This window comes from Sminthopsis crassicaudata, chromosome 4, assembly GCF_048593235.1.
Source record: "Sminthopsis crassicaudata isolate SCR6 chromosome 4, ASM4859323v1, whole genome shotgun sequence".
In the NCBI taxonomy this organism is placed as follows: Eukaryota; Metazoa; Chordata; class Mammalia; order Dasyuromorphia; family Dasyuridae; genus Sminthopsis; species Sminthopsis crassicaudata.
Window position 1 is genome coordinate 9,446,004 of NC_133620.1, and position 24,233 is coordinate 9,470,236.

A 24,233-nucleotide genomic window follows, 5' to 3' on the forward strand; every position below is an offset into this window, starting at 1 on the left:
CAGTTCAAAGCAAGTTGGAGCTGGGAATCTCAGAAATATTTGTCCACCTTTATAGATTTTTAGCCAAACTTTTCAATATGTCAAAAAAGTAGAATGTTTGTTAAAAAGTTAACATGCCTGGGCTGGGTTAAAGAGCTGACAGAGCATCATGGGACAAAAGTAACTTTGGCTTCTCTTTCTCTTATCAGTTCTTCATTTGAAATCCCAACTAAGAGAGGCAGACTCATCAGAAAGGCAAGGCTGAAGGCCTCCTCAAGGAGGACTTACACAGCTAATGGGAGCTGAGGACAGCCTGACCCTCATGCTTTCTGGAGGTGAGAAATGAGTAATTCATTCTGTGGGTAGAGTGCATTTCAAGGTGAGGAGTTCCCTATTCTAAATGTGAATTACAGGTAGGGAATCATAAAAAACAATGGGATTATCAACTGCTTTTATGTTAGATATTCTTAAACTTCCATACTCACACACATTTATTAAGTACCTACTATACAAAGGGCACTGAGTTTAAAGTGTGACTTCATTAAGCATGATACAAGTCTGAACCAAGAGTTTAGTAATTTAAAGATTACATAGGATTATCTTGAGAACCCACTATTCAAACTCAAAAGTTTGTAATCAAGACCAATGCCCCCTTCTATGGAACTGTGTACTCCATGAAGCCTATTAGTTTATCAAACTATCCTTAAACTGAAGATCAAAACAAGAACAGCCCCCCACCTCAAAGCCAGACTCTTAAACCACTTCCATGTGTGACGTGTATTACCGCTATTCTACCTAAACTACCAATCATCTCAGAGTTTTAGTAATCAACTTCAAGTGAGTCCATCCCCAACAGGCAGAGTCCTAAGCCAATGATTCCAATTCTTGGCCCAGAAGAGTACTGTTTGGTTATATTACTGTTGTACACTTCAAAGAAAACCTGAAAAAGGCCCCCCAAAAACCATTTAATGGCTGTCAAGGGAAGGGGATAGTTATTCAGTTACCTGCTCATTGTCTTTTATGTGACAACCTTCGGGAATCGCTTCTACGCCCTTTTCATCTCCTGTTCGTCTGGATGCTTCATTAAGAAATTCAATCACTTTATCTTCCAACAAGTAATCAGGGTTCCACAGAAGCTGGTCATCATTTTCATAGACTAAATTATTGAGACATAAAAAATAGAAAAATAATTGATTTTCACAAAAAAAAAAAAAAAAAAGAGACAGTCTTATACCTACCTCACACTCTGACCTATTTCTAAGCTCACATTTGTAATCCCACTCCCAATTCTCAATGTTATTTTCAGATTAGTGCATCAGAAGCAGAGCTAGCCCACATTCCTGTACCCACCTCAGGATTGCTCTGGTCCCCACACTTGCCTTCTATAACCTGAGCAGGAGAATATGAACTCAGAAAGTTCCTTCAAATCCAACCATGTCCAACCATGTCCCTCCAATACTCCAAATACTGCCAGCATCTCTCCTCCATGATTCTTTTACCTCACATTCATTCCCAAACATATTCCCTCCCCTACTCAATGACCTTTTCCTTTGTAACAAAGATGGAAAACAAAAACCCAACAAAACAACATCGAAATGGGAATTGAGTACCTGCAGCTTCTGTCACTGGTTCTCATTAGCAACCCATCCAATTCTAGGCAATGGCCCAATCACCTTGCCCACCAATATATTCTACAGGCCATGACTTGCCTTTTGCTTTCCACACCATTTTCTTACTAGTGTAGAATGACCTTCCTTTGCTCGGCTCCAAATGAGATTCTTCTTCTGCTTAAAATGTCATTCTAGGCCTGCTCTCCATCAGTTTTCTAACCTCCAGCACAATCTTGAGGGCACTCCTTGTTAGGTTCTTACTAAGTGCTAATGAGATAATGAGATATTAGGTTCTTACTAAGTGCTAAGTCAGTTACTTAACAATTCTCTAGTTCCGGCCTTTACTGGGAGTTTTACTTGTGAATTCCTGGGGAGGAGCTTGCATGCTTAGGAGGAGCAAGTTCATTGGTTGAAGTAATTTATCCCAGAAGCCCTTGCATTATTCCACACCCATTCTCTGGGAGGATAAAAGAGGGAAGTCACTACTCTGGATGAGAGTTAACTCGTGGAGACAACAGTTCTCTACAGGAAGAAGAATCTGTCTGAGAGATTTGAGTTGACACAGCAGATCTCCTCCCAGAGAGCCATCGGCAGCTTCTGGAGACAACAGCACATTACAACTCCTAAGTTCGAAGATACCTTATTTGTAGCTACAAAGTTTATTGTGCTTTACTGACCAACTGAAATCAATGGGCACAGCTCTTTTTAATATCTTATAACAAGCCAGCATTCTCCCCGATTCAAAGGGCACATTAGAGGTGATGAAAAAAGCCAAACAAGTATATCAAGGGGTTATTTTTACAATAATGGTGATGATGTAAGAGGAGTAAACTAAGGGCCAGCACTATTCCAGAGAATAACTCCCTTCCCACAGCACCTTTCTGGTCCCAGAAATTTCCAAATAATGTTTACTTTTGATTGTATACTAAAAGCAACTAACATTAAAAAATGTCAAAATGGCTGACAAGACATCAAAACACTAACGAAGAAGATAAGAATATCCCAAAGAAGAAATCTACCACCCGGCTCTCCTGGTAATCAATGCTACCTAGCTGAGGGCTCTCTAGCTAGATGGCGCCTATGACCGTATGCTGAGCTCTATCAGTGTGTGAAATGAATTCATCTGAATTATGGCAGAGTCTCTTTCACTTGTTCAGGAAGCAAATTATTCTTATGCTTTTTTTTTTAACTGAATTAGATTTAACTTCTGTTTCTGGCAATGAGATCCAAAGGCAAAAAGCAATTGGTCCTTACTCTAAAAGGGGTTCTACTGAAAGGAAAAACACATTCAAAGTGAAATAACTACAAACCTCTGGGGTTTGGTAAGAGAATATCAACAAGTGAGGGGACCGGAAGAAACTTCCTTAGAAAACAGAACTTGGGCGAAGTCTTGAAGAAAGCCAGGAGCTCCTAGAGATGGCCTAAAATCCTGGACTTGGAGGCAAGAAGTTTTGTGTTCAAATTCCACTCCTTAATCATATGACTCTGCATAATAAATATGCTCGGTTTTATCTGTAAAATGAGCAGCAGAGCAGCATCTTTCTCCACAGGGCTGGGGTGGGGGTCACATGAGACAGATGTGCAAAGTCTTCTGGAAACTGCAGCAGCAGAGAGAATATCAGGAAGGGGGAACAGCAGGCAGGCAGGCCAGCTGGGCTGATGTGGTTAAGTATCTGAAAAGACGCAACCCCATTTATTTGGGAAGAGAGGCTGAAGCCTTTGGAGAGACAGGATTCTGAATACCAGAAAAGCTTTTCTTTTCTCTGGGCACTAGGGAGCCCAAGAAAGCATCAGAGCTGGATCCATGCATGAGGAATAGACTTGGCTATATAGAAGAGAGAAATTTATGGAACAAATTTAGGCCCCAAGACTAAGAGAATAGCAATCTCACACTCTTTCAGTGGGATAGGACATCCCTGCATCCTTGTTCGAGAACAATGCAGACTCAGGGAACTCGAACAGTTTTGGACACAAAGCCAGGAACAGGATGAAGAGAAAAGCATCACATATTTCAAAGTGTCAGGAGCACTAAGGATGAGAATTTGAAGAAAGCTAGGGAAAACAGAGTATTAAACCTTGTCGAGGGGAAACAGGAGTTTCAAAGAAGGGATGGAAATGCTTTGCTGCTTTGGGAAAATAGGATATTAATACAGTAAGACAGAAATAGCTACTTATCTCTTCTCTGCCAAAGAGCACAAGTCATTGTGCTACAGAGCCTTGGTAGGAAATTCAAAGAAAAAGGTTGCTGCAGATTGACTCAGAAAATCACAAATTAATTTGAGCTACTTTTCACTGTATTTTATTATATTAATATTTCCCAATTATATTTTAATCTGGTCGGGGCTATCCCTGAGCCTGTCACTTATAGCATGAAAGGTAAAAGGAGGCTAGATGGGATGTCAGGTCCAATTCTGCCATGGGCTTCTGGCAGCTGGGTAAGGCTGGGGAAAAAACCTAAGCCCTCAGAATCATCAGGTGCAGATGAATGTGCATCTGTACAATGGGAAGAACAGCACTGACTGCAAGGGGATGTGAGAGAGCACATGTAAAAAGGCTTATGGTGGGCTGCTTTTCCACTCCAGGAGAAAGCAAGTGCCCTGAGGGCAGAGCCTTTGGTTGGCCTAATTACAATCTCATAAACTGCCTTTTACAGGGAAGTGCCTTGTTCAATGATCTTTTGGAGCAGAAGTAAACAGAACAAATATGGCTAAAAGGAAAATGAAAGATAAACAGGAAGAATATTAATCAAGAGACTAGCTAACCAGATCGCGTTTAGGTCAATATGCTCAGATGAATATATGATAGGATTTGGAGTGATCTTCCTCCGATAACGGAGAAAAGCTGAGGTGTTGGAGGGGAAACAGAGAGGGGCAAATGTTTCCAAAAAAATTTCCAAAAAGGGAAGAAAAGGCATCAAGGAACTATGGGACAGTGAGTTTGACTTCAATTCTAGGCAAATTCCTAGCAAGCATTATTAAAGGGAAAGTTAGAGAATCTTTAGAAAAGAGAAATTATAATCCTAAGGAACCAACAAGGCTTTGTGGAGAAGTTGTGGGCTCAAGATTTAACTTACCTAGCTGCTAGCAAAGTATCTCCCACTGAGTTCTGTGGGCTAGATGACTACACATCGACAATCCGTGGATCTGAAATTAGCTGAGCTGAAGGATCCAAAAAGCAGCCATAAATGGCTTTGAAAGCTGCTTGGCGGTCCAAGGATGCAAACTCAAAACTGTGCATCTTTATCAACGACTTGAAAAAAGCACGGTTGGAGTGCTTATCCAATTTGCGAATGACACAAAGTTGGAAAGGATAGCTAACAGATTTATGTCAATCAAAAAAAAAAATCTCAATAAGCTGGAACCATAGGCTCAATTTAATAAAATGAAATTCAAAATTCCACCCAGTCTCAAAACCCCTCTTTACAAATATGAGATAGTGGAGATGAGGTGACATTAGTACAAAGTAGGAGAAATACAGTTAAAAGAGCACGTTACCCCAAAAAAGTTTCAGTAAACTTTGGGGGTTTCAGTGGACTGTCTGCCCACTCAGCAGGAATCACAAGTGTGACAGGGCAGCCTCAAAGGGCAATAAACTCTCTTTTATGAGACATAAAGACAGATAGAATTTCTAGGACTAGGGAAATGAGAGTCACTGTATGGACCTCTTCTGGTCAGGGCCTGTTTTAGAAAGATCACGGACAAGTTCGAGGTTTATGTCTAAATAAAGGCACCCAAGAATGAGACCAAGCAACATGAGGATCACGGGAAGGAACCAAACTTATTTAACCCAAGAAGAAAAGATGGAGGAGGGAAAAGAGGATAATCTCATGCAGAAAGGTTGTGGCAGCAGGAGGAGAATGGGGGCCCCTAGAAAGATCAAGTGACTGCCTCAGGTTACTGCCCACTCCCATTAGAGGTCTGCAGACAAGGTGGAGCCTAGGAGATGTGGTGGAGGTGCAATTACTTGTTAAGCTATGGAGGATCTACTGTTCACGTTCCTGTTGAAGCCCCATCCAACTGAAATTGTAGTCTCCTGACACTGATTATTCTATTAACAAAGAAGGAGGGATTCTTCCAACAAATATTTATTCAGCAATGCTATATCCAGGTCACTTTACTGATCCTATTTTAGTGGCTACTTAAGAGGAAAGCTTCTGAAATAACTTGAAATGTTTTATATATATATATATATATATTAACATCCTTCAAAATCACTGTGTATGCACACCCACAGATACTAATTCCCAAGAAAATGTTAAATGAAACAAAGTTACTGGAAGCTGTTAGTTCTGTAGGAAGGGAGTTATAAACAGAACAGTTGTTTTACAAATTTAGGGTGGGATCTGGTTATATTAAGTAGTTATTGTGAAACAATGTTGAGTAAGACAAGAATTCTTAGGAGATAAACAGTTTACAAACTAGGAAGAAGCTGTAAATCATCAAAAGGTAAAATGGACATCTTCACTAGAAACTAAAGAAAAGCATATTTAAGAAACTTTAAGGTGGACTGTCAACAAGAGTGCAGCATCTGGAGAGAAAGCTGGCCTTGAAGTTAGAGACGATTGAGCTCAATATCCCTGCTTCTGAGACCACACAAGCTATATATACGACAGTGGGCCAATTATCTGACCTCTCAAAAGGTCAGATGAGCTTCTCTAAGGGTGTAACTCAAAGAGAAATTACTGATTTTCATCACTGAAGGGAGTTTTCCTTACTGGATGCTCCCAACAGCAAGAAAATCACAGGTCCAAGATTGAGGAACAAAACAAACACAAAACAACTCAAAGAGAGTATACAATTGCAATGATAAAAAGATACATATTTAAAGTTTCATCTCTTTTTTGAGATATGAATACAGAAATAATTTCTAGAACCAGAGAAGGTTTGCAAGGCTCCCAATCCCTAGAACTCTGTGACATTCTTCTCATTTTGAGGAAATTGAGCATGAACCTTGCCCATGATCATATGATTAGGACACATCAGGATCAGAATCACAGACTTTTGAACTCAGTAGAACTCATTGTTGATGGAACTGCTGACTGTAGAAAGAAGCCTGGAAACAAACTACAAGCAATAATATTTGGTATCTTTTGATTCAATGAATAATAGAGAGAGCCTTTCTCTATCTACTCAATTAATCAAGTACTTAAAATAACTTTTTAAATAAAATAATTTTTTGGATTTTTAAAAATCTACAAGAAACAATTCCAGTTAAAAGAAGAAATGGATAAACTTTACTATAATAAGCACAAACTCATACTGCTAGATGATATTAAGGAAAGCAAAATTAATACATGGAACATATCGGTGAAAAAAACAACATGAAGTAATCTCTCTGTTTACATGCAAATACACATATATACAGAATCCAACTGCTATGAAAACTCACGTATAATTTACACATTAATAAAGACTGAAAGGAATATGAATTGTTTAATATTCACAAGAGTTAAAGTTCACAAAAAAAAAAGCTGTTTTAGAAAGCTAGAACCAAGTTAGAAATTGATATCAACTCAACTAAGATTTAAAAATTTTACCTTTACTCCAGGCCTCACCTTGTCTGTAGACTTCTAATGGGGATGGGGGGATAGAAATCAACTAAATGCTTTGGGATCTCATTTTTCAATTCTGAGAATTATCTAATCTACTTACTAATGAGGTTATAAAACTGAAGTCATGTTTACACTGAACATATGAAAATCATCACACACATAATACTCAAACTCTATAAGAAATGTAAAAAAGAAACAGAATCTATACGGCAAAACTACACTAAGTCTGGTAAATCTTAAGAGAACCAATGAATCTTCAGGCTCCATTTTCTCATCTGTAAAATGGGAATAAACTTCTCTCAGAGCACTGCTCTGAGAATCCAAAATGCCTGATAGTCTTTAGGATCTATCCTAACCTTCAGAGAAATCACAGGGGCTGTTTAAGGAAAAACTGTTTTTAACATCAGACTAACAATGGGCAAATTACAGGCAAGATGGCAAACCTGCTACCGTGGCCCTTCTAGGTACTAGGGAAAACTTGGCCATCTTAAACTAACTTACCTAGTACAAACATCAGACACAGGCAATGAGTGCTTTGTGGTCAGTAACTTAATCTGATTCAGATGTGAATAATGACAAAATGTAGCCAGCCTTCTAAAGGTGGTTTCAAGAAATAAGACCACAAAGAAAATTAGTGTCAGAGCCGCCTCCTTTATACATGGTAAAAAAAAAAAAAAACAAACAAACCTTATGGGTTAAAGATGATTTGTTAATAATATTATGAAACTTTGTGAGCACTCTACCATTCGGATCTGTGTGGAAATAATCTATTTCTTAAGAAAACCTGCAAATTGACCAAATATGTAAATTGCAAAATAGATTTCTGTGGGGACTGCTTGGAGAAAGGAGAGAGGAAGGTGAATTCTGCAGGGAAGGCAGGAGACAGAGGCAGCTGTGGCTTAGCAAACACCCCTACAGATTCATCAGGGCTTTTGGCCAATTACAGCGGCTAGTTCTCTCATAAAGACAGGACTTTGCTAGAGCAGCATAAAGAATTCTATAAAGATCTTGAGATGAAACCATGATTAGGCAGCAAAAGAAATTTTAAATCCAGCATATCACGTTATGCTCACAGCACTATCAACATCTCCCCACCACTTAATTCCTACCATACTCAATATTTCTAAATAGCCAATAAACCTCTAATAGCCTTTATTTCGGACAAAGAAAATTTTTGGAAAAAAATCTAATTGTTTTTATTGAAATGAATAATCCAATTTGAATCTAAATCACAAAGTAAAAATGGTTTCCTTGCAATTTAAATTTAAGGAAGAAAAAGAGATGATTAGAAAACCTGTTTCATCCTTCTTAAATCCCATAGGCAAAGCTGAAAAACAGTGGATCCTTTTCTACTTAATAGAATAATGCAGCTATGATTCTTCAGTCAACAATTAATTTAGGAGTCTGCCCTCTTCCCATCTGATTTCACATGTCAGAAAATTATTTTCAATCTTTACAAAAGTAATTTTATTTGTCTAACTTACTTAGTAATTACTCATGCTATAACTCACCTTTTTCATTCTCCTTGTATTTACAAATGCCAACTGGAATTTCAGCTTGAAATACGGAACCCACCATAATTTCCTGGTTTAAAAAAAAACAAAGTCTTACTCAAGTCCAGAAGCTCAGTTGTCATACACATTATTCTCTACCCTAACTAGTTTCTTGGGTAACTGATCTGGTCCTGTTTCTTATGTTATAAAATGTGGATAAAACTACTATTTAACACACACATACCTCCCTCCCCACAGGAATATTGTGAGAGTTAATGAGTTAATAATAGTTAAGTGCTTATAGAGGATTGGATGAAAACATTGGGAATAATGAGGCGAGGGTAAGTCAAGGGATTACTTACAAATAATATGCAATTTTCAACGGGCAATTAAAAAAAGTATAAATATGCCTCCCAAAATTGACAATTTGTTTTTAATGTTGACAAATTCTTATAAAACTATGGAAATCAAGTATCATAAACTTAATTTAACTTAAATACTCTATTGGGGAGGGGGAAAATAAGAAAAATAGAAATACACGAATATGAACAAAGGAGAATCTGAATATATACAGTCATGCTTTTTTATCAACACTTGAATACATCCACTGATAGCCTTCAAAGAAATGCCAGTTATGTTATGACTGCTTTATTAAAAACATAGACATTAAGAGTATGCTGGATTCTCTCCTTTGCAGGCTTTAAACTGCAGAATGCTCTTACTCGTATTGAAGATATTTTTAGACAGTCAATATAATGAATGAGTTAGGGCTAGAATTTTACTGAAGGAAGACAGCAGGTTGGGCTGCTTTTGGGAAATTGCAAGCTTTCCCTTGAGACAAAGAACCAGTATTTGTGTATATGCCGTGAGACGTAAACATTAGAGGCTCCAAATAAAAAAATTCGAGTATTCTGCAGAGGGTGACAGAAAGGTGCAAAGTGGGTGTGAATAAGTTGCAACACATTATAAAATAGGGAATTATGAAGCAGCAGTGGAAAGGCTGTCATGCAAGACAGACTAGAAGATGGATGGACTGGTCACAAAGTGAAAACCAAGGCTCAGGGATGGCCAGCTTTTAAGCTCAGCAGTGTCTTTTCCCGACGGCCTCCAGGGCAGATCTGGTAGAGCCCCGGCTGGGTAGCTTCACTGGATGGTTAGCTGTCATGGATGAGCAACACAGCGTGCTAGACAGACTCTACTTTGCTGAGATCACAGAGCCATGTGAATAGTGGAATACATCCAAACTCACTAGGCAGGGTGTCTGTTCTACTGTACTAAGAAAAATGTGTCTTTGAACAAGAGTTCAAGTGCAAGGAATTTGGAGAAGGGGCTAAGCATTCTAAGGCTGCCAACAGGAATAGAAAATGGCTGCATTGCCACCATTCTGATTTAATCAAAGTAGACAGGGAGATATGGGCTCTGGTGTTGACAACCAGGAAATGGGCAGCCAGTGGAGCTCTTGGTCCCATTTTACACGAGCTGGTAACTTGCTTTGTGGTTCCAGTCTTCTCTTCCAACAGAACAGGGACATGTGGACCCTGCAGAGCACCACTAACTGGAGCTGGCCACCAGGGCAGGTGCTTAATAATTCCTTAATAGAAAAATGGCCACATGTTCTCTGCCACTGAACTGCTCCAAACCTGAATGAAACCTAGAATTCACTCAGACTGGCTTCTGTCCAATCCACGTGTAGTTTCCAACAACCAACCTACCTGTTACAAATCCCAGGGTCTCTTCCCCCTTACCTATCAATCTGTCACTGAAAATCTTTGAATGAGAAATTTAGTCTAATTTTAGAAAAGATTCAAAATGTCTACCTACCTATACACACATACACCTGCATTTTTGTATAAAGACTTATTAGTGGAAACCTATCTTTGAGAAATTTTCCAGACATGCATTTTCCAGAAGGCATTTGAGACATCTGATTAGTGAAAAGGGAATGGGGATCATAAAAAACATGGCTTCAACAAGTCTCATCAAGGTCAGACTAAGGTGCTAGTTTTTGGGGTACAAGTTTTTAACTGGTATAGAGGGGGAGGAAAATGTCCTTTAGCTGGATTTTATTTTTTTATTTTTCCCCTGAGGCTGGGGTTAAGTGACTTGCCCAGGGTCACACAGCTAGGAAATGTTAAGTGTTTGAGACCAGATTTGAACTGGGGTCCTCCTGAATTCAGGGCTGGCTCTCTATCCACCTAGCTGCCCCTCCTTTAGCTGGATTTTAGCACAGTATATGATATAGATAATGTTACTCTTGTGAGAAAGATAGACCGAAGCTAAAAGAGAGTAGTCAAATGGAACTGGTCTTGCCTGAATGACAGGACACAAAGAACTGTCATTAATAGTGTCACCTTGGTAGGGCTCCAGGGGAAGCCAAACCAAAGCTAGGAAGGGCAGCCATCACATCACCCTAGTTGAGAAGTTAGGATTTTAAAAATTCCTGACAGAGTAGAGCAGGGGTTATTAAACTGAGAAACACTGACAACTTTTAAAGTAAGTGGTCTCCTTTAGAATCTTATGTATTTTAAAAACGATTCTGAGAAGCAATCCAAAAGCTTCCTCACTGGTCTGCCCAGAGTGACTGCAGTACAAAGGGTGTCCTAGGCTAGAACATTGGGCTGAATCTATTTATTTATGAGAGAGAACTGTAAAATCTCCCACTGGAATTCAAAAACTTGCTTCCTCAATACAAGACAGACAAGGCTTCAACAGACAGAAGTCTTTTTGTTTATTTATTTATTTTTTATTTTTTCCTGAGGCTGGGGTTAAGTGACTTGCCCAGGGTCACACAGCTAGGAAGTGTTAAGTGTCTGAGACCACATTTGAACTGGGGTCCTCCTGAATCCAGGGCTGGTGCTCTCTCCACTGCACCCCCTAGCTGCCCCCCAGAAGTCTTTTTGAAAAAGATCTAGTGGGGTGGGAGTGGGGGCTGCTTATAGACTAAAACCTCAAGATGATCCAACAATGTAAAGTGAGGCAAGAAAGCAAATTCAATTTGTGGCTGCATTAAGAGATCTTGCTTAAAAACAAATAGGATTCACAAAAAAATATTTTTTTTTTAAAGAAAGCTTAAGTGACAGCTCTGCAATGTTTGATCAGACAGGCTAACGTATCTGGTCCAGGCTGGGGCATACTGGGTGATGGAACAGGAGATGCTCATTGGCTGAGGGCACATCATGGGAAAGAGAAGTGCTTGTACTGGCTAGCCCAGGCCAAGGCATAGCCATTGTAGACAGGCAGTTTCAGGCCTGTAAAGTAAAGTAAAGTAAAGAAACCATGCTCCCCAGAGAGGGACTTCACTACATAGGGAGCGGGCAGGAGGAGAAGTCACTGTGCCTTCCCTGAAGGTCTTCCAGCCCAGCCAGGGTAATCACTGCCCAGATGAGCAGAATCCTTTCTAGTTAGGGGTGAGAGTGGGTGGTTCCCAGGATCACTCCTACTTCTGATTTTAACTTTGTGAAGATTTTGCATCAAGGTACAAAACACCTCTCTGAATTTATAGAATCCAACAATTCCAACAGATTTTTTAGTCTGGAATCCCTCGCTTCACTGCGACACACAACTGAAATTTCTCTTCAGAATTCTCAAGACAGGGTCACTTGTGGCGGGAGGAAGCCCAGGAGTATCTGGCCAGTCTGCTGTTCCTCTGGGCAAGTGACTTCAACCAGCAGAGGCTCAGGGGCATCGGAAGAGTCCCCGATGATACCCACTTTTCAGCAACAAGGGATGACTTGACTGGTTCTCTGGGATTCCTTTAAGTGTCCCAGGAGCTCCTGGATCAAACTACACTGAACTGAAAACATAAAGGAAGACCAGAATTTCCTGGGTCAGTACTACACCCTCAGGTCTACTAGACAGATGAGGACTGTCAGACTGATCCAGACCCAAATTCAAGTGACTAAAGAATATTGTGGCTCAAAAGCCATTCAATTTACTGCATTTAACTAATAATTTCAAAGTAATGAAAACTTGTGCAATAAGAGGAAAAAAAAAAAAAAAAGACCTTTCCAAACTACCTTTAACACAAAAACCATTTTTTTTTTATTCTGGCACCTTCATTTATGGGCCCAGTACTAAGCCTTGTTCTCCTTACCACCAATTTATGTAATGAAGTATCATTCAAATAAAACTAAAATATTTTCACAAAAGGGAAGAGAGAAGGAAGGTATACCAATATGTTTAAGGGACACTGTTAAAGGGTTTTCTTTATGGGTCACAGAAAGGTGCCACCAAATGTTCCTGTTTCTTACACATGGCCTGGTCCTTCAAGCTAAGATGAAATTTTATAAGGATAACGGTTAACCGTTACATCTGGGTTCAAGGAAACAACTCTGGCAGTACAGTACCTCAGGAAGCCCAGGTGGCGGGAAGTGGAGCCATGGACAAAGCACCCGGTCTGACATCAGGAAGGTCAAGTTCAAACCTAGTCTCAGACACTTCACATCGTTTCACTTGTCTCAGTGGGGATAGTAGCATCTACCCCACAGTATTGTTATGAGAATCAAGTGAGATGGTATTGGTTTAATAAAAAAAGAGAGATTGTGCTCAGCACAGAAGCTGGCACTCAGCAGAGGCTTTGTGCTTATTTCCTCCCTTACATCCTTCCATCCCCCTTACAGTCTGACTCTGTACCTTTCTGTGCCTCAGTTTCTTTATCTATAAAATGGGGATAACAACTGCACTTACTGCCAAGGCTTCTGTGAGGGTCAAATGGGACCCTCCTTGTAAAGCGTTTACTCAGAGCAGTGTTGGGTGCAGAGCAGAAGCTAGATAAAGGAAGGCTATTCTCATTATTGTTGGTGGTTTGCTGTAGTTAGGTTGCAAAGACCTGAGATTTTAGGGGGCTCGATGCTACGACCCAGCACATAAAGGGGAAACAGAATCCAGGGCTGTACGGACAGGCAGAGCTTTCATGGACAAGACTCAAACCTGGAACATCGAGTCACAGATTCAGGACGGTGCCGGGCCAGCGTCCAAAGGAGAGGAACCAGGACAGTGAAGGGCCTCCAATCCACACCAGGATGAAGGAACTGGGGATGGTTAGCTCTCACAAGAGCAGGGAAACAAGAGGCCCTCATGAGGCAGAAAGATGGGATTAGCTGGGGGACCCCTCTGTGGGGGTCTGGCAAGAGTGGGGCTTCTTTTCTGAGGATGACCTTTCAACTTTCTGATGTGTGTTACCTCTTGGAGAGAAGAAGCCCTTAACCATAACAACCTTGTTTTCTGTATTAAAAATTGGGAACATCATTCAACATTTAGTTTCTTTTCATGAAATTGGGCCAATACCAAAAAATCTATGATGTCTCACCATCCTACTCATGCATGTTATGTTCCTACATCCAGAACCATTTGCTTCTTTTAAAATGTGTTATCTGAATCTCCAATCTCAACTGGAGCTAAGGGGTCTCTGGTATGGATTTTTACACTATCCCTGAAATAGTGTCACAGAGAATGGTCTTTCTATGGAAAGAGAGAGGAAACTGCTTGAAGTTAAAGACATTCTAAAACCAGTTTTATTCATGCATCCATTTTGAAAAAAATCATGATCATAATCTGCCACATGATTGGATAGTTGGCTTTAAGGCAAGGTGGACCCAAACTACCTTTTTCCAGTCTTCTGATGGAATATAGTCTTCATCTTCTTCAGATTCTTCTTCAATTTCACTGTCTAGAACACATAACAAAACAGCTGAATTTCAGAAATGGTTTTCTTTAGGAATTTCCACCTCTCTTTTTGGCAAGATCAACTTAATAGACTTCTAAGTATTTCTCCATTTACTACCAACTATTTGGATGTACCCAAATTGCATTTTATAACATATAAAGAGTCGTTAAGGAGGGGACAGGCAATGTGGCCGTAGACAAACACATGCACCATTATCTCAGGAAGAATGAGAGAAGGCTGCATTTGAGCCTGGTCTCGAAGATGAGGGTTCTGGGAGTCAAAGTTCTATGAGAGAGGAGGGGTTCTGTCTGGTTGGCAAGGACGGAATAACCAAAATAGGGCTGGAAAAGTCGCTCAGAGCCAGACCCTCTGGCTGGAGTTCTGGCCTTAAAAGCTGATAGTCAGGGGCACAAGAAAAGGAAGGCAGAAACAGGTCTGGTTTTCACACACACACATCCTAGAATTAGCTAGAAGCACAGTCTCCCTAACCAGCCTGGATGGTCCCTGCACACTCTCTATGAGCATGTCTAATCTCACAGACCAGGTGACCTTCCGAGGCCAGACCAACATCCTCTTCCCCTCCAGCCTCCGCCATCAGAGAGGTCCTCAGGGGTCCGTGCTCCCAGGCCCCAGAAAGCTGTGGCACCCACCAGAGGAGTTTCCTATTAGGTGAATAAGTGACTCAACGCATGACCTCCACACCTTGAAGGGATAAGGTCTGTTCTTTTTAGCCCCAGACAACAAGAACAGGAGGAAGAGGCGGCTTCAGACCACATCCTCCCATGGGGCTTCAGGTTTTTAAACAAATGATAAACACAAACTCCTTACGAGGGGACCCAAAGCCCTCCACAAGTGCCTCTCATACCTTTCTAGTCCCATCCCCCTCTTTGCACTGTTCATCCATTCCCTTTTTCACTGCCGGGCACGTCCACACAGCCCACTGTGCTTGGACTGGCCTATCGCTCCCCAAACCACTCATTTTCTTCCAACACCTGCTGCTGTGTGCCCTCACCGGCTGTACTCACCCAGAGCCAAGCTGTCTCTGTTCTCCTCTGTTTCCCCAGTCCCTAGCACGGGGCTTGGAGAGCAATAGGAACTTAAGTTTTTTGTTGTACTGAACTAAAAGGATGAAATACGATCCCTTTAGAGCAAACAGCAATTCAACGTGACCATCTCTTCTCAAATATTATTGAGAAAGTGTCCGGCTGGCCCAAGCCTTGGGCCTATGCTCCCAGCAGGGCGAAGGCAGAAAAGCACAAGAGAGAAAACCAAAGAAGGGAGAGGAGAGAGAAAGCCAGAGGGAGAGTAAGTGAAGGCACAGGCAGCGGAGGAGGAGCTGAGTGACTGCCAGCACAATGACAGGCTCAGCTAATGATCTGGACAGCATCAGAAACCCCCCAAATAAGCAAATGGCAACTGAACACAACGGTTACAACAGTAGAGGTCTTTACCTTATTAAAACACGAAGCTGTGAATTACTCAAGCCAAAGAGATTAGCACAAAACATCACCTACTTGTATCAAAATATTTACATCGACGCGGGCGGATGATCTCCTGGGCATCCTGAGAAGCCGCGGACTGTGCTGGGTCATCGTTGGACGACTGAGTTTCATCCTCCTGGCCCGAGGAATCCTTGATATTCTCCTATGGAACAGCAAAATCAGGACGTTATTTAAAATGTCTGGCTGTTGGACACACGGTTGGAATTTTCAAGAAAAAAAGAGCCCGTCTGGTTTATTAGACACCTAGCTCAGACAGCCCGCTGGCTTGCCCCACTAATACCACCCAAGTCGGCAGGACAGACGTACAAATAACAACATGCTTTAAAAGACATCACTCTCACGGGTCCTAGCTACAATCAGCCACAAGTCATAAAAGTCTTTTGTAACACCCAGACAAAACTCTGCTCTGAGAAGGGAGGGCTGAAACTGCCCATACGCACTCAATTTCTGTTCCCTTATTTCTATCTTATTTTCAGACGTATGCTGTCAAAACCCAGGGGAGGTTTGGGATGTAAGCCCTGAATGCCTGGCAGTCCCCATCCTCCTCCTCTCTGAGCCTGTTTTCAGGTTGTCCCATGGAAGCCACCTTTTTTTACTGTGACATCTAACAAACAAGGTTTTCTCAGGTGAGTCAGTGCCTTTATACCCATCCCGCCATCTTTTCAAGAGATCTCACTCTCTGACAGGCTTAACAACCTGCTCCTCCACCTCTTTCTCTGGCCAGTAGCTGCATCAAAAGGACCGTATCTTAGAGAAAGGGGACATCTCGTTCTGCAGCGACTCCTCCCTTGGCTATCACCTTTTTCCTAATGGAAGCTCCTGAGAGAAGTCCTTAATAACTGTTTCTTCATGCATAGTAAATGATTTGAAAAGTACCAGGAAATTTTCAAAGTATGAAAACAAAAACAAAAAAATAAAGTAATAAAAATAAAAAGTAAAAAATAAAGTAAGCTTTACTAAATGATACACATGCTTTATATTCTAGTACTTTCCTCCCCAAATCAGGAAAGCAACAATTTAACTAGTATCAACAACCATCATATGAGAGAGGCCAGAATATAAGACCATCAAGGATTCGGGTCCACATTAGCCTTGCTTTTTAAGCTTGGCCATGATGTTCTTTTCCCGCAAACTGTAATAATCTTCTTCATATAATAAGAAGTAAGGATCAAAAACAAAACAAAACAAAAACAAAAACCAAGTGTATGTTATTGATCAGCCAAATAATTAAAATTAAAACAATTTTAATTTAAATAAACAGCTGCTGCATAAAAGCTAACCTGAAAGGGCTTTCAGATTATAAAAATAATTTTAATAATATCATCAGGTTTTTAATTTTTATTATAAAATTACTCTAGTTTTTTTGAATATAAACAACTAAATGTGCTTTGAGGAAAATTTCTCCAATATTTATTACCTGAAGAAGAGATGACATATTGTCCAATCCATTTTAAAGGGGAAGAAAATACAGAAAAAAATTTTTTATGGTAACTAAGCAAGGCAGGAGGCCAGGACAAAACTTAAGTATCTACTACATGCCAAGCACTGGGAGGGTCCAATGAAAGGTAGAACGTAATACACAGACAAGATAAACTGAGGGGTGATCCCAGAAGGCGGGCACTGGCATTAAGGTGGGTCACTTGGAAAAGACTTTATGCAGAAGTGGGACCTGAAGGAAAGCAGGGGAGCCAGGAAATGGGAGAGGGTGAATCCCAAGAACGGGAAACAGCCAGGGAAGATGCCTGGAGTTGGGAGATGGTCACTTTTGTAAGGGGGTATAAAAGGACTGCAAAGGTGGAAGGAGCCTGGTCAGAGGGCTTTCCCATCCAAATGCAAGGGTTTGTTTTGGGGCCTTCAGGCAATGGGGAGCCCCAGTAGTTTACTAACAAAGATCATCAGTGTGAGAGCCGAGCAGCGGATGCACTGGATGCACCAGAACGAGGAGAGAGAGGAAGCACCCAGCAGCTGCCAAAGGGCAGGGTACAGTGATGGAGGCTTCCAGCAGAGCAGAGGCAGGAGAGGAGGCTGTCATCGAGAGATGGGGCAAAGGCGGCTCAACAGGTCCACAAGGGGACAGACAAAGGGTCATCAACACAATAATTCCTGTGCCCTCACAGCCACTTCACAAGACCAGATTACACACAAGTATTTCCAGCACCCCCACCTAAAAACTGAAGAGGAGGAAGCGGGCTCAGGCCAATTCCAACTCACACCTCGGGCCAGGCGCTGCCCACAACACTGTTAGGCCAGGTGCTGCCAGGCCGGGTGTTGCCCAAGCTGCCGTCAGGCTAGGTCTTGCCCAACCTGCTGCCAGGCCGGATGCTGCCCAAGCCACCATTAGGCCAGGTCTTGCCCAAGCCGCTGTTAGGCCAGGCTTTGCCCAAGCTGCTGCCGGGCCAGGAGCTGTCCAGGCTGCTGTCTGCACCACTGCCAGGCCAACAAGTCTGCCAAGCTCCTCAAGATGCCCTCCGGTTTCTGTCCTAGCAGAGTTTACAAGAAAAATATTGGAGGAAGGTGGCTGGGGATCCCTCCCAGAGGCAGCCCAGCTCTCACAGCCCACGGGGCCCGAGCTCTCCAAGGTGCTGTTTGATAAGAGGCTGAGCAGTAAAAGGTTAAGAGATGAGTTGGGCCAGGCTAAGCCTGTAAGTAACGCCCTCTTCTGGGAGGGCTCGTGGGATGGGGGACCGAAGGAACACAAGACATGCTCCTGAGGGGGGCGGCGGATCCCGTGGCTTTCCCGAGCAGCCTGGAGGCCCTGGCTGTGACCTTCCCCCTACTGCCCCCCAGCCCAGCACCACCAGGCATAGGCTGAGCTGAAGCTGGGTTTTTTCACCATCACACTAAAGGCAGCACTTCCTCATTATCAATCAAGTTAAGTACATATTCCATCAATACTTAATAGTTTATACTAACGCTATGCTCGCCGAATCCATTCTTAATTTAAACATCAGTGTCTGGCCCGAGATGGAACAAAAGCCGCCATCGCTGCACACACGTTTACTCACTTTGTTTTCTCCGCTACATCCACTGTTGTCATCGTTGTCGACATCTTCATCATCTTCCCCTTCCTCTTCCTCCTCTTCCTCCTCCTCTTCCTCAGGCAGCCGGACAGCACTATCATAGCCATAAAGGCTCAGGAGCTCATGAATCGGCATATCGCCTTCCTGTGGAACATTCCCCAAAGTTAGTGTCTGAGTCCACAGCGCCCAAGGCCACACGCTAAAAGACATTTGTTTCCAAACTTCAATATTACAAAATAAGTGGAAATTAGAAGGGCTGTCTTAATATTTAAATCATCAAAAGTCTATCCCCCAAATTTTTGCAAGCTTTGGGAAAAAAAAAAACTCTTTAAATTTTTTAAACGCAAGGAAGTCTGTGCCATATAGTTGTCAAAATTTCTTAATGAAAAACTCTGTGGCTGGTGATGGGTGAGGAGGCAGAAGAATGAAAAGGCGTGAGCCCCTGCCCTTGCACAGCATAATCTACTCAGGAAGAAAGAATTCACTTAGAGCACATAAGGACAGATTTGCAGGGGGAAAATGAATGAATCAAGGAATGAGGTAACCTGGGATCAAAATAGGCTTTGGTGAATATGGAAAAGAGGACAAGTAGCAAAGGTCTGCTATGGCATTCTTTTTATTGATTTCTGAGGAAGTCTTAAACAGGGCCGAGCTTTTTGGGGGCCTTCAGTAGTTGGATGCTACAGAGCTAGCAGCCAGGTAGCCTGTTGTTCTAGAACAGCGGAAAGGAGGCCTGAGGAGATGGGTTTCCGGGGTTCTGGACTGAGAAGAGGTGACGCTGGCGGTTTGGCCCACTTGGCTCAGTCACATTTCCCTCTGCCCCATGGGAAGATATGTTGTCACAACGAGTTGAGGTTCTATCATGCTCATTAGTGGTTGCCAGTCAGTAGTTACTGTAGGGAAGCCATAAATGCGGTTGCTCCCATAAACAATGGCCATGGGGCTTGGGCCCTTAGACTGCCTCTCCTAGAGCCTGGATGGAGATAACTGTGGTAGTTGACACTAAAGAACAAGAATCCAGAAAGATCTGGGAGATAACCAATCAAGATGGCATGTGACTCAGGACTACAACCTTTGAAGGGGCCACGCCAGCGTGCTGCAGAGAAAGGACCAGCAGGGCTTTGGTGATGGATCGGATGTGGAGGGACCAAGGCAAGAGTGATTATTTTTGGAAACCCACACTCCTGCAGCCCTGGCAGACAGGCTTGCTTTCAAGTCAGTGAAGGACCAAGTAGCGCTATCTCACAGGCAATTGTGGGTAATGGGCCAAGGAGAGGTTCTCAAGTCAGGGCGGGAGATGTCAATGGAGTCAATGGGCAATTAGTGAAAATCAGAATAGAAGAGGAAATATGTAAAAAAAAAAAAAATGGCATTAAGATCAGGGCCAGGAGAAGGAATGAGAAGGGGAAAATGGGATTAAGATATCAAAAGACACAAAGGACAGAAGAATCAAAGTCATAAAACAAATGGGAAAGAAAAGTTTTAAGGAGAAAAAATTCCATGGAAAAGAAAAAACGAGGTCCAAGGTGAGGACAACTAAATGGATTTAGTTAGAAAGTTACTGGTGACTCAATCAGCTCAGATGCCAAGAGCGTGAAACCCTCAGGCACAGACTCTTCCAAGGCCTCCCAAATTGGAAGGGATGGCACAGTGGCAGGCTACGTGTGCCACCAAAGAGCCAGAGTGGGCAGTGAGAGGAGGAATTCTTAGTCTGCACAGCCAGCCACAGTGAACGGAGTGAAGGCTTTTCCAGTAGGAAGGAGACTTAAAAGATATTACAAAGGAATAAGGGCCCTAATAAAAAAAAAAAAAAAAAAAAAAAAAGGAGAAATAAATGAAGAACTCTTCTTATACAAAAAATAGATAATGTTTCAAGTGAGTTAAATGAGAACAAATGCTTGAGGGTAAGGACAGATAAGCTTTTGATTAAAAGCCTTTGTCCCTGGGATTATAAATCACTACTTGTCAACTTTTTTCAGGCTCATATATTCCTCCTTTTTCCCAGATCCAACATCAGAAGGAAAATAAAAGTGCAAGACAGGAGAGTTTTCACAAAACTGCCCATGTAAGGAAGTATAATAATAGCCACCATGTCAACAGAGGCTTTCAAATCTGCAAGTGCTGCATGGACATTACTCCTCTGGTCCCTACCACAAGCCTTGGGAAATGGTATGCTCATCTGACAGATAAGGAAGCTGAGGCCCTACATCTAGAGTAGTGCTCTACTCTTAACCTGGCTACTCCCAAGTTCCTTCCCACTTCACCAAACTGCCTTTTGTGAAGAGTTTCATGGTAAAGCAAGGTTGTGCTGGGCAGGGAGTGGAGAGAGTCATCCACATCTAAACTCTTATCCCCTAGACCTCAGCTCACTGAAGGCCGCCTGACTGAGGCTCCCTATGATGGTCTTGACAGGATGGGCCACTTTCCCTAAGTCCTTAGGACAAGCCCTGGGAGATGAAACAGCTCTTGCCTCTGCTAAGAGATGCTCTCAGTTAACAGCTGGGGCAAAAGGCAGGCAAATGCTTTGAGTCAGAAACATTAAGTACACACACATTTCTCTATCATTGACTATGAGGCAAATGGCCATTTTGAAAGACAGAGAGAACAAGTAACTCTCTGACCTTGTAGTTGCATTAATTCCCATACCAGGGGCCTCTTTCCCACAAGGCTCATAGCTCCAAGCATTGCCCAGTGACCAGCAGCCTCCAGTAGTTACAGTGAGAAGTATCAGTGAGAAGGCAGAGCTTGTGCCATTGTCCATCCAAGCACTCCAACAAGGAGAATATAGCAAATAGCAATGGAAAAAAACCCAACCCAAACCAAACCATGCTGGTATCACTGCTCTTCCCATAACCCAGAATTGGATTTCTTTACATCCTCCTCAGAGTAGAAATCCCAATCAGATGCATAAAAAGAATGGATAGAAAGAGGTCTGCAGACTTGAAGGGTGACAGAGAAATGCCCTTGGTTGGGGTGGGTAAGGGGGGAACAGGGACGGGACCCCTGCTAAATTTCAGATGAAGGGAATAAGTTACCGGCTTTTGATTTTTTTTTTTTTTTTTGGTGAGCTAATGAAAACAAGTATCAGTTCCAGTCAACAGTTCTAGAACTTGACATTTTGAAAACAATGAATTTGAATTCATGTAGAAAACAGAAAGATTTCAAATGAATTAGCAAATTATGCTTTGGAAAAGCTCAACTGATTTCATGATGAATCTTAATTTTCAAAATTTGAAAAATGCAAATAAAAATCAATTGGCAATTGGAGTTTAACAACATTTCCAAGCATTTCCACATTTATTTCAAACTTATCCCCCCAGAACTTAAGTCAAATTGTTTTTAAACACAGATGAAATACTGTTACAAGACCAACATTAGAATTAACCACCAACTCTCCCAGACCCTCACTTCCAAGCCTGCTTGCTAATTCTTACAACAGAATGTCTCCAGGAAAAGAGCAGCAAAAGAAAGTTCCGATTCCCGAGGAGCCCAAACTATCAAATGGGTTTAGGCTAAAAGGGATATCGTGAGGGAGACAGTGTTCTGGCCACCTATTGCTCAATCTAAGTCTCCTTCATCTCTACAAATGGGCTAGTATGTGGAAATTCAAAGATGTAAATAAATACAAAGCATTTCCTATTATTCCTAATGTTTTCTTTTTTTTAATCCTTCACTATAAGCTATTTATATTAATGAAAAGCCTAGCATTAAGAAAGCAAAACCCCTCGATGCAATGGACACAGAAGTTCGTAATCGAGCCCTTGTGTGGCCCTGAACCAGTCACTGACCTCTCTGGGTCCATTTTCTTTTTTTAACGAGCCCTTCAGCCCTGTGTTGTGAGGATCAAGAGACCATGGAGGTGACACTGACAAGATCTATTTTATGTAAAAAACCATCCTTTAAAAATGCTAAAGCCATCAATTCCATTCTGACAAAATTAAGTTTGTTACAGCTAAAATTTGTGATTCATCGTCCAACCCCATTATCCGCACTGAACTTCTAGGGAAGATCACGTGGTTCATCGGAACCATTTCAAAATATATAATGAATATACTTCAAACCCCAGAAAATGATCGAACAGCCATATGTTTTGGCACTTAGAATTATGAATTGAAAATTTAATTATTCATGGCCTTCTTAAAAGAAAAAAATTGCAGATCTCAACATCCTTTTTATTGCCGCTCAGTCAATTTCACTCCCATCCGATTCTGTGACCCCACTTGGGATTTTTTGGGCAAAGATACTGTGATCGTTTGTCAATTCCTTCTCCAGCTTGATTTATCAATGAGAAAAGTGAGGTAAATGGGAAGAAGTGACTTGCCAACCATCACATGGCTAGGAAGTGTCTGAGGTTGGCTTTGAAATCAGCAAAATCAACCTTCCTTACTTCAGGCTCAACACTAAATGGCTGCGTCCCCTCGCTGCCTTTTCAATATTACAAAAGACACTTTGATTCACAAAAAGAATGCAATCAGTCACCTGGAGGCTGAAATCTAACTTTGCCTCCATCTGATATTGGGCAGGAAGTAAGCCCCTGGCCCTTAGTTCTGCCCTCCAGAAAATGGAAAGACTGGATCAGATGACCTTGAAAGGTCTTTCAAATCCATACTACATCGGGGCCCGGGGTTAGGAAGCTGTCCCTTATTTCTGAAAAAGGAGAATTTACTAGTTTAGCTCTTGCTCAATCTAGAAGGCCAGTGTTCTCCTTCTTTTGAAGCTTTTAGTGGGTGGAGCTTGGGGATTCCTTCTCAGAACCATGTTCTTAAAGCTTTTAAACAATGTTTATATAGGAAGCCTAGTACGTACTGAAATAGTTACCAAAATTAAGAAAAAAAAAAAAAAAAAAAAAAAGAATCTGGATTCCAGGTGAGGGCCTCCCGCTTTAGAGGTCTGGTGACCCAGCCAGGAGAGGCAGGGCAGCGGCAAGATGCCCATCTTGGGGTGAAGAAGTTAGACCCACCCCCTCATCTTTTCCTCTCGGTGGACTCTGCCATCCTGTCCAGAATCATTCTCTCCTAGGAAGGGCTGGTGGGATGGGTGGGTCATTTGCAAGTAGTCATGGAAATTTAAAAAAAAAAAAAAAAAAAAAAAAGATGGATGAGAATATGAATAACTGAATGCATAAAACCGACTGTCTGTAAAACGGCCAGTACGTGCAGTTACACATGTTATTAAACAAAGTAAATTATATTATGAAATAATGCACCATGTGGATATATACCTTACCATTTTTACATAGCTATGTCTTTCCCACATTTTCCTTCCTTCTCCCTCCAATTTCAAAGTGAGATGACTTCCTCAAATTATTTTCATTCCCACCTTCTGCCATTGTACTGTGGAAGCCCTTTGGGGCAGAGAGGATTTAAACATTTGGCAGGACAAACAGAACTGCTATCATTTCTCCAGTTTCTGT

The 24,233-nt window shown here is 41.8% G+C and overlaps 1 protein-coding gene across 9 annotated transcripts in view; it reads right to left on the reverse strand.

Moving 5' to 3' along the window:
• The window catches only part of MIER1 (MIER1 transcriptional regulator), a 58,295-nt gene that overhangs the window by 15,658 nt on the left and 18,404 nt on the right, over window positions 1-24,233 (reverse strand). For 7 of the 9 annotated variants that reach the window (XM_074265694.1, XM_074265693.1, XM_074265698.1 and 4 more), the window contains 5 exons: window positions 18,806-18,964; window positions 15,813-15,942; window positions 14,237-14,301; window positions 8,652-8,724; window positions 984-1,135 (listed from right to left, as the gene is read on the reverse strand). In XM_074265694.1, the coding sequence (XP_074121795.1) occupies window positions 984-1,135; window positions 8,652-8,724; window positions 14,237-14,301; window positions 15,813-15,942; window positions 18,806-18,964 (579 nt within the window). The remainder of the gene's footprint in view (window positions 1-983; window positions 1,136-8,651; window positions 8,725-14,236; window positions 14,302-15,812; window positions 15,943-18,805; window positions 18,965-24,233) is intronic. The other 2 variants (XM_074265695.1, XM_074265701.1) reach the window with 1 other exon arrangement.